At 42.5% G+C, this 11,342-nt stretch overlaps 1 protein-coding gene across 1 annotated transcript in view; it reads right to left on the reverse strand.

Annotated features, from left to right (window-relative positions):
* Nucleotides 1-7,376: 7,376 nt before the first annotated feature.
* Nucleotides 7,377-11,342, reverse strand: part of csrnp2 (cysteine-serine-rich nuclear protein 2) — a 9,556-nt gene continuing 5,590 nt past the window's right edge. The window contains exons 4-5 of the mRNA XM_020617742.1: nt 11,297-11,342; nt 7,377-10,318 (exon numbers count right to left, since the gene is read on the reverse strand). The exon at nt 11,297-11,342 is cut by the window's right edge and continues 6 nt beyond it. Of these exons, the coding sequence (XP_020473398.1) occupies nt 9,377-10,318; nt 11,297-11,342 (988 nt within the window). The 3' untranslated portion in view covers nt 7,377-9,376. The remainder of the gene's footprint in view (nt 10,319-11,296) is intronic.

The following is an 11,342-nucleotide window of genomic DNA, read 5'->3' on the forward strand; positions in this document are numbered from 1 at the left end:
AGGAATGCCTCATCAGTCTCACTTGACTCTTAAAAGCCCTGAAAATGGAAGATTCCCAGTAACCAGATTTCTTTGTGGGTCCCTTTGAGTGCCCAGGGGAAAGCCATTGCATCTCACTGAAGTGCTGAGCCGTGACATTTTCTCTGGGAGTGTCTGGTCATTAAAGTAAGAAGAAGGAGATCAAATTGACATTGAGCAGTGCTGTGACCTTCCAGCTCTGCTCTCTTACTGGTGCATAATCTCCCCTCTCTACCACTTCACACAGTTTAGGTACTGTAACTGCACATGCACCTGTTTCTTGTGATTTTTCTGGCACATTAACTTTAAAAATGGCCCAGAAGGAAGAAGGAACATAGTACACCAACCTGTTCAGCATTCCAAAGCATTAGAGATTTAACCTCAGGTTTATTTGGTTAAACTGATCTGTGATCTGTTACTGATTGCTAACACTGAAAAGGTGACATCAGCCCACAGATTTCTAAAGAACCAAACTTTGAATGATCTCACATTGCTTTATTTGGTCCACAGGTCTCGGGGATTTTGCTCAGTGCACACAGGAGCCATTTATTGTTAGAGAAAGGTCTGTGATACTTCCGTTCTCTCTGAGGGGATCCCCTTTCCACTAAAGCCCTAGAGAGAGACTATAAATAATGTTCTGAAGTCATCCCTGATGTGTAATTAATTTTCAGCAGTAGCTTCCTGGTGATGAAGTGCTGCAGTGTTATGACAAGCCCCTCCATCAAGCCCATCACCTGTTGGGCTCAAGTTATGCCTGCTTTCCCAACAGTAACCTAAAACCAAGCCCTGATTCCCAACACATATGAGCTCCAATGAGACAGCAAGTGCAAAAATACTGTGATTGAATGACAAAAATCCTTTACATTTAGGATAGGAAATAACTTATATTTTATCGCCTATAGAATTTAATATATGATCTTAAAATTTCTAACATTTGTGAATTTAATTCCACTGTAATGCTGGAGCACAGATGGAGCCTTATCTTCAAAAACATGATCTTTCCAAAGGAGGAACCTTGTGGCAAAATATAAGTAAAGTTACAGGGTTAATAAGAAATCGCTGATAAAAAATGTTATATGTTATATCATCACCCCAATCACTGCTTTTAAAAGGAATAGGATGCACAAGAGGTTTCTTGATAGCTTCAAAATAAACCTACAGATGACTGCAGATTAGCTTTAAGCTAACTCTGGTACGATTCATCAAATGGCAACATTTATGTGTAATGTTGTACATGGTCCCTTACAAATACAAGTTACACCCCTTCATTTTCATAAAATTTGATAAACTAGTCGTGGGGCCCAGCCTCCGGTCCCCACAAGTGACTTCCAGTTCCCACAAAGCCACGTGTTCCCAATGTTCCATCCACACAAGTAAGGCCACGCATACACACACATACCATGGCCTCCTTATGCACACGTGTTTGCATGATACCAGCAGTGATGAGTGGGGAGAAAAGTCACAGTATGAAAACTTGCCCACAGGGATGACAATGCTAGGCGCTGTTTCTACAGGTAGACTGGTGAACCCCTGTGTAACAGGAAATGAGGTTATTTGGATAAAACTACTAAAATGTCAGCACATAGCCTGGCCCCTGCTGGGAATGACTACCGCTGCCAGTTTTATACAAGGAGAGTGAAACAGAAAACATAATGAAAGAATATGGCTTTTATTAAGATTGAGGAGTGACTTGTTTGTCTGTCCGTCTGACTGTCCATAAGGGAGTAGAGCACACACACACAGGAAGTGATTCTACATCCTTTCCCAGATATGTAAAAACATGTATCCCTGCTATTCCCACTACTTCTGCAACAGAAAGTCTGACCTTGACAACATGCTATTGATCACGTGAGCCTGAGGTGGAGGCACAGTCAGGATCAAGAGCAGAATAGAGCTGTGACAGCAGCACCAGAAAATGTGTGTTTAGACAACTACATGTGCTGAAACATCACTTTAAAATACTGATTTCTTAAGCTTTCTTTCTCACACTCACTCACACTGACAGCACTGTGAGGCTCAAAAGCTAGCATGTGATAGCACATTGACATCTGCTAATAAGAGCTTTAAGTGGATTTATCCTCCATGTTTTTACAAAACAAAAATGAACACCTGTTTCATTGTTTAGTTGCAACCTGGTGGTTCACTCTCACTGCTCTCGCTGTGTCATTTTCAGCTTTAAAAACTCACTGTACACTATCTGTTTGTCACCAAATGGCAGGAGGATAAAGAGCCATATTTCTCTCAGTAGTTTAATAACTTGTAAATACAGTATATCAGCATTGTACATACAGTATCTAAAAGCTCTTCTTGCAGGTTGTATAGGCTATATGTACATATTTATTAATACATTGTTGTTTTTGTCTGTTTATTTCACAAAAGCACGCTGAGAGCCAGCTGTACTGCAGTCAAATTCCTTGTGTGTTCAACATACTTGGCAAATAACAATGATTCTGAGTCTACTGAGACCAAAGCAGGGAGTGAATGTTGGACTTACATTTGCCACGTGCCAGAAGCATTTCCCCCAGTGAATCACAATGTGGCTCTATGACGGCGGCTTTTGTAAACAACCAACTGGCTGCTAACAAGTTCATGCTATTTATTTAATATGTGGATATGGCAGGTACAACTTGTTTTAACTGCCCGCAAGTGACCAGGAAAATCAGTTACTACCGTTTTAACACAAAGTTCAAGCTGATAGGTAATGAAAGTTTTTAAAGTTGGTCTTTAGCCAATGCACCTCAGCATTACCGCAGAGATGTGAGAGGATAAACCGCACTGTCATGTACAAACAAAATTATTTAATGACATAATATTACCGCACCAGGGGAAGATATCACAGCTCTTCCATCAGTCCCTGAACTGTGCCACCTTTTGTCCTAATGTCATCCACTGCAACTATTCTGCTGAGTTAAGACCTTAGAAAAAGAAAGTAATCATGAAGAAAACTCCAAACAAGGAACAACAGCTAGTAACCTAAATTACACACCACTTTTACCAAATTACCATCAGTCTGCCTGTTTGTTTGCACACACTAAAAACAACCTCGGAGTTTAAGGATCAGGTAGCAGAAGCAGATTTCTCTTTCTCCAGAAACCTCAGGTATTTAAACCTCAGGTGAAGTCAAAAAATGCAAACAGAGGTACACATTAAAAAATCTTTGTAAGAATATTTAAATATCCACAGTTTCCAGTGTACACAGCCAGGGGCTTAGCTGATGAGATGTTTCTTTAACTACAGGGCCAAAAAGAAGCAAGAACAAATAGCATAAAAAAAGGAAACATGCAGGGACAGAAACTCTGCAGATTTTTTCAGTAACTTCTAGACTGAGCTGTGTTTTACAGTTGTTGTTAGGGAAGTTGGATGTAGTGATGACAGACATGTCCTTGGGGAACGGCAGGAAGAGCAAGACATGTCGTATTTCAAGCAGCTGTGGATACATAGCTGTTTTTCTGGTTCTGCTGGGAGTCGCTCTCTTATACTGCCATGCTGCGCTTTCATTCAGTTTTCCTTTCTGTTTGTTCTGGCACTGCCATTTAACGGCAGAGCCAGTGCTCGACGACACAGTAGAAATCATCTGGCTTTACAACCCCAACTCAGAAAAAGTTGGGACTGTATGTTAAAGCAAAATGAAAACTGAAAGTAATGATTTCTCTTGTGCTAATATAGGCCTAATTCTCCTTGTCCAGCCTCATATCCAGCCACCTGCTAGCTCTGCCATCACCAGCCTCCGTCTTTACCCCCTACTACAGTACCCTTCAACCATCACCTCTCAGCTACTTCCTGTTTCACCCTTCCAGCCTGTCCGTTCCTCCACACACCTCTAGCCCTCAAATTCTAAATTTCATCGATAAACATCTGGTTCACTGCGTCAGTGATCAGCATTTGAGTCCTACAAATCTACTTCAGCCATGAAAGAGGTCTCTCGTGCCCATGCTCACTTGTTCCTCTGCTTATTAAAAGAGCTCTTGTTTGTTCACCTTTAAACCCTGGTTCTCACCACCATTTCCTTCTGGCTTTGTTGTACATGTTTGGTCATTTGGTCAGCTCTCCACTGGAGGAGGATCAGTCTTCTTGCCACTAGAGTAGCGTATGCTATGGCATGTGCTTGTCAAGTCTTGATTCTGTCCTCTGAGTATGGCACTAACAGGTTACACGTGGATTTCTATTTGCTTCCAGTGGATGTGTGAGAGCTTCAAAAATCTGCTTCCAGTATCTGTCTAGAGTTTGGCAAGACCAAAACATCCAGTATGACCTAATGTGGCTGGGCCTTAATGACAACTTGTACATTCTGGGCTCATTCTTTGCGGTTTTTATATTAACTGGGACAGTGTTGCTGGAAAGACATGCTGATGTTGATTTTATTTTAGTTTATTTTGCTGAGCATCACAAATTAAATCACATTCATTGGTGCTGGTGTGAAAGCAGAAGCCTCTCAGAAAATAATAATAATAAGTTAAAATAAAACTACTTGCATGGCTATATTCCACAGGGGGTAAGAAAATCTCATTGTCATTTTAGTGAACCAACCCTCTAAGGCAGTGGTAAATCAAGAGGCTCAGGACCTTCACAGGGCGTCACAAAACAAATCTGAGGGGTTTCAATATGATTAAAAGGCTAAAAACAAAGAAAAAAAATATATTAATTTTATCTTTGACCTTCTTGGGCCTAAAACACTTTCAAATGAAACTATATGAGTTATAAAAATCACTCTAATGTCCACAGTGAGGCTATAACTGGTGATGAGGCATCACAAGTAGACATTACCTCACTTTATGGGGTCACAAGCCAAGAAGACTTGAAATCGCTGCTTTAAGACACCATTTAAATGTACAGTTCATGCAGCCATGACAAAAATGCATTCATTCATTCATGCATAGCAATCAAATATATTGGAGAAAAACAACTGGAGAATAGGTTTCCTGCATATAACGATGGTCCCAGGGAGAAAGTTTTACTGCCCTGTCTGTTTTCTTCCTCCTACTTTCAGGAGGATACCTGGACCCTCTTTCCAGAGCACACAGAATGAACTCTGTGCTGGAGGGTCTGGATTTCCCTCCTCAGTGAAAAAACAATGAGCTCATTTTATGAATAGTTCCATTTAAAAGTGACTGGTTTCGGTGAAGGCCTAATGATGCCATAGCGCTGGCGTCCAGTGTCTCTCTCTCGACTTCTCTATGCATGACTGACCTCAGTACCTCTGACTTGCACTCCCTCCTCATGAGGATCAGATAGACGAGAACACAACGGGGTCATAACCAGTTTTGTCATCAAGGGGAGCATCAGCTTCACTCGAACTCCCTCCTCATCCAAGGAGTCCCTTGGATCACATCTTGCTGGTTAAAAACCAGGATCAGCTCCAAGCCATCTCTACCTGGTCATTTTACACATATGTTGACATGCTCTGAGATGACTGTAGGAGCCATTCACTACTCTGATTATGCTGCTTTTTATTGGCATCTTTAAAACTTTTCACTGGCTCGTGATGTGTGCCATCATCAGCCCTGAAACTACCAGGCCTGGTTGACTTCTTCCGGCCATTGGAGAGGTTAAACAATAGAAACACAGAGGCCGGAAGAGTTAAACAGATGTTGTGTCCTTCTCAGAGCTATGTACTGCTGCCACAATTGTTCCAAAGGCTCCAGAGGTAATTTGTTTCTGCTTGTTTGTGGTGTTTGTCTGTGTGTAGGCCTAAAATTGGCACACATACAAGAAAGTGGATGTTTACTCAGGTAACTTCAAGTGAAGAGATACACTTAGGTACCAATATTCTTACTGTTACTTAAAATGTGGGTACAACAGAGGAAAACAAGACTGTTAAATTGCTATTGGGCCTTTCAGAGAAATGGAAAAATAACAGATCTCTTTACAGCATTTTTGTAAATACTGGCTATCGATGGTGTACTGGATTCCATCCATCCACTATCTATACTGCTTATCCTGTAGGATCACAGGGATTCTGGAGCAGCAGGGGCCATCCTGACAGGTGGAGGTGGTCGAGGCACAAATGAAAGACACCTCAGCTCCTCAAGTAGCAAAGGATCCACAGATGGCAGGGGCTTATATGTACATATGTCTATTTTGTTACTAATTTAAATGTATATGAGGTGGTTTTAACTTCAGGATGGGCAATAAACAAACAAGGTCTAACTAGAAGAAAACAAAAGCTTTCCAACAAGAACCAACACCAAACTTACTTTCCTAAACTAATAAAAACAGAAAAAAACTGCTACAAAACAAAAAGGCAGTCCATCCCTACAAGCACCCAAAGACGTATAACCGGTGATACAAACTGTGAAGCATGGCCGGTTGGATAAGAAGGAGCTGAAGCTCTTCTCAAGGTGCTGTGTTGTCTGGTGGAACCCCACAAGGTGCAGCTGTCTTCCTCCTTTAAAATGTCCTGCCGTCAGCTCAGGGTGGCCATTATGTGAGAAAGTCACATAATCACTGATGTGACTGTTATTTGTACCAGGGTTGTCTGTATTTGGTGTGCAGCCAGTTCATGGGAAGCAAATGTCTAAGCACTGAGTCTGCATCCTGAAATCCAGAGCAGAGACCTCAGAGCTGTAAGGGTCACACTGGCACAAGGCCACTCACGAGAAATCAGTCCTGGCTCAGGCCAGTGGGGAGCAGAGGGCAGACACAGTGTCACTCTGTCCTGCTAGCAACTTCCTGCTATTGAACAAACCAAAGAGCAAATATTTTGCCTTCCGCAATCAGTTGTTGTACCAAGCAAAACGCCAGGAGCCTCCCTAGAAGCTGAAAGATATATGAGCTGCTTTGCAGGGGCAACTGAATAGATTACAAGTTTTCTTACTGCCACTGATGATTCTGAGGAACTATTAGAGGAGGATTAAAGGATCAGTGAGAATGGGAAACTGGTTTATGAAAAAGCTGTTTGAATTCTTATCCTTAAATTTGCATCACATACATAAAGAAAACACTCTAAAGATGACTTTTAGGTGGCTATGTTAATGTTTCCTGTGGTGCTATAATCGAGTGGCATGGATATCATGAGCAGCATCAGATTTCAAAGCAGCAAAATGAAGACTATGAGACAGATAAAGGCAGTAGAGAGCAGGTTGTGTTTAGGAGGAATGCTCTGACTTTCTGCTGCCATCTAGTGGCCAGTAATTGTGCTGACGGGGCAGACAGCCATGGTCATGACCCTTTAGTGTAACTACGTCTAAGGTGAAGATGTCAGTGACTCTTGGGTCCGTCAGTATGTAATGGATGGCTGTAATAACTAAACAGCCACACATACAAGCTTTAAACACTGTGCTCAGTAAATAAAATAAAGATTTAACAAGCACCAAAATCAACATACGTAAACTTTTATCCTTTTTTAGTATTTCATTCTTTTTTTATTTTTGTATAAAAACCTTTTTTTATCCACTTTAGGCAACAGTTAGCATGAGAGTAATTCTCCCAGCTTTTAGTCTAAACTTATCAGGCTGTTTAACAATCACACACCCCATTCACAGAGTAACACACAATTACATGGTGTAGTGGCGTTAATGTGGGTGCAGTGGTCCTAAAGCCAATGGTAAAAGCTCAACAGTAGGCAGCTTGTAATCATCATCACTTCAAAGATGGTACTACGTCGAGTCAAAGTCACACAGACAAAGGACCACAATAAATCTACAGCCTCATGAAAACTAAAGGAGACCAGTTTGTTAAGATCTGATAGACGAAGGCGTCATTTAATGAGGTTTGAAACCACTGCTCTGGTGCAACTCTTAAACAGGTTTATACTGACTATATAAAAAAGGCAAAGAAATACATCAGACATCTCATACACAACAACACATCCTGTGTTAAGCGAGCCGTTAGCTGTATTTTTAGGCAACAAAACAAAGGACTGATTTCATGTAAGAGGAGCCGGCACACTTACACAGATCAGTGTTAATGGGACGTAGCTTTAAAAACACATTTAGAGACCAGAGATGCTATACGACTGCATTTACATACTGACAAAACCAAACACCTCATTCCATAATCACCGTGTTAATGATTAGCAGTGCAGTAGCTATTGCTAGGCTCTTCGCTTCTTAACCACAGTCACTGAGACAAAGCTCCTTGAAATGATATTTCTTCTGATGGCAGGGAGACAAAGCGGTGAAATCTGTAACGTCAGCACCTTTCAGGAGTAAAATATGCATCCTCACCAATATTCTCCCATCCTTTTCTTAATGCAATACATACACATGTGCACGCACGCACACACACATTGAACATAAAATATACAAATTCAGGCTGTTGTCAGTCTGTTTAGTAACATCACATAATTTCATATAACTGCTGGAAACAGCACAGGCTGTTTTTTTGACTCTTAAATGTTACTTAATATGAAATTTGACTTGATTCAGAATCAACTCGTACACAACAATTCATTAAAAGAGGACTCGGAGGGCCTATTCTGGCATTTCATCAGGACATGACACGACTGACTACATGGTATTACAGTGTAGCAGAAATAACACTTCCTCGCACTCAAAAAAAAAAAAAGGAGAATCTAATCCACAAAAACATTACTCAAAGAAATAATATCATATGCATTGCAGCTACAGGTAAACTAGGTTTTTTTGTGTCGTTTTGTTTTGACAAATTGACCGGATTTGCACGAGCAGCCCTGGGTGAGTGAGAGCAATACCTAAGGCTGCTCTGTGTTGGTTTACCTTATGTCTGAACGCAGCAGAGCCACATCACTCGCCGCCCTCACCTCACAATGTGCGTACAGATCAAAAAAAGCAGCAACCTCGGCTCTGTCTTGCACATTGCAAATGCATATACAGTACACAAAGACAAGTATTTCCAGGATTATAGGTCTATTTTCATTGAAGGATACTATCAGAGGCCTTCATTTGGTTTGACTACAGCACAAATTGCTGTAATGCAAAGTCATTAAGTATCAGCCAGCTTCTTGTTTGTGTTTAGTGTTGATTGCTTTATACATCATGAAATAAAAGGCTTATGTCAGCATTCACATGTTATGTTTTCTGTTTGCTGCACTGGAAATTAACAAAGCACTGCTGCTTGTACTTCTCTTCAACAAAGGACTCCACACAAGTGCTTTTATGATTTTCCATTAAGGCCGCATTCACCACCCCCAACAGAATTACACGCACAATGCTGCCTTGTAACTGCATCCATATTAGTTTTGGGGAGTGATCTGTATGTGCTTTCAGCATCTCCCCTCGTGCACTGTACTGTAATACCTGTTCTCCACATAAATCAGTGAGTCACTATAAAAGACTGCAACCTGTAATCACTCTTGATGATAGCAGTAATGAATGGTAAATGTATAATTCATTCATCGTAGATGAAGATATTGTGCAAAATATCTGCAGAGTAGCCAGAATTAAACATCACGAGGCAGTGGATCTTCTTCTTCCTCCACGCAGGACTCTCCCTGGCACCGCTGACGACTCATGGGCCTCTCCTCTGCTACTGCCACACACGGCTCTGAGCACAGAATCACACTGGTCAAAGAGTCGCCCAAAGTGCTGGTGATCTTTTCAGGCTTGTCTTCCCTCAGCTCCTCTCCTCCTTCCTGTCTCTTCCCCACACACTCGCCTCCTCCTGTAACTTGTTCTCTCACCGAGCGCTCCTCCTGTTCAGCCTCCTCTGCTCTGGGCAGGGTCTCAAAGGCTCCAGGCTCTATGGGACTGAGCTGATAGTAGAGCAGAGAAGTGGAGTCTTTGAGGAGATCAGAGGGACTCCCCTCCTCGTTATCAGTGATGCACAGCACTGTGGCCCCGGTGGGGAACGGCCCCTGCAGGAGGACCTGCTCCACATCTGGCACCTCTGCCTGCTCAGGCAGCTCCCCTCCCAGAGCACCAGGCAGGAGACAGAGAGGCTGCTCTGCGAGGCCCCTAGCACCCAGCTCCTGCTGCACTGCTTCCCCGTCGGCCTCCTCTCTCTCCCTCCTCTCCTGCTCCTCCGCGCTCTGCAGGTGCAACACAGCCGTCTCATTCTCTCGCTCCAGTACGTCCTGCTCTGCCAGGAGATCCTGCACCTCCACCACTGCCTGCGCCTCGCTCTCCTCGAGCTCAGAGCCTAGGCCAGCCACAGAGGACAGGTCCGGGGAAGTGGGGCAAGTGGAAGAGGGGGAGGACATTGGGTCAGATTCAGCATACTGGTTCCCAGTCCCTTGTAGGAGCATCCTCCTCTTCTCCAGGTCCAGCTTCATGATGGTGTGCAGATAGTGAGTTCTCACGCGCAGAGGGTTGAACTCGATGCGGCCCGCTACATTGCCACAGCCATCCCTAGAGCAGCCGCACGGGAAAGACATTCGATCCACCTGCGGAGGAAAGCAGAAGTCATTATTTCACTTTTAATTTTATTTCAACGGGAAAGGATAGAGCACATACTTGAACTTATAGCCTCATTTATGCCAGTTATAAGTGATGTTCAGCTTGAAGGACAAGGACAGATGACACATAATGTTGAGATAAGTAAAAAAAAAAACTACCACAACCAAGAGAGTATCTGGTTACTGAGCAGCAGCTCAGGTCCTAATATTGTCAATGTATCTATATGTATCAGTACGATCTTCTCTTGAAGCTTTAGCGGGTTTTGTTTAGTACGTTTCATTTCAATGAATGGAGAGAAAGCATACAACAACATGACCGTGCACTGCATCAGTGTTGATATCACTGCATTGATCAGTAACAGACAGATCCACTTCGATCTTGGTCAATCGATCTGCTGCAGCTCTTAACATTCAGGAAATACTTTGAATATAATCACAATTCCTTTAACAAACAAAGAACTAATGAGTTCTCATCATGCTTTAAAAAATTAAATAATCAAATCTGCCTCTGCACTTGCACAGAAGGTCCTTAGTTGTTTTCATCCAGTGGAGAATTTCTGTATTCACACTGGAAATTACAGCTCTGACACATTTTGAAGTGCTGGTGAGCAGAATAAAACACAGACCTTTATAAAACCTATGCAATGTGTACACTTGGCAAAACTCTCATGAATATTGCAGCAGCACCACTGATCTGTCCAATCACAGTTTTAAAATGACACAGCAATATGATCATCTTTTCAAAGAATAAGAATAGTCCCTCTGGAATAACAACATATTTATATCAGAGCTACACAGTTCTAGCTGACGTACGAAAAGGCCTAAGGGAAAAAAAATAGTTCCACATAAGATCTCAAATGATTCAAGTGTGGTAAACAGGGTGTGCTGACTCAGTCGTGTCTCAGCAGAGTGCCCAGTGGCTCTGGTATTAATGCACATGCAGGCAGGCAAGCCAACAACCCTCACCTGGCACTTAATGCCAGCCTGGCTGCAGCCGCAGTGGCGGGGGGGG

The sequence above is a fragment of the Monopterus albus genome, unplaced genomic scaffold (assembly GCF_001952655.1).
Source record: "Monopterus albus unplaced genomic scaffold, M_albus_1.0 scaffold194.1, whole genome shotgun sequence".
In the NCBI taxonomy this organism is placed as follows: domain Eukaryota; kingdom Metazoa; phylum Chordata; class Actinopteri; order Synbranchiformes; family Synbranchidae; genus Monopterus; species Monopterus albus.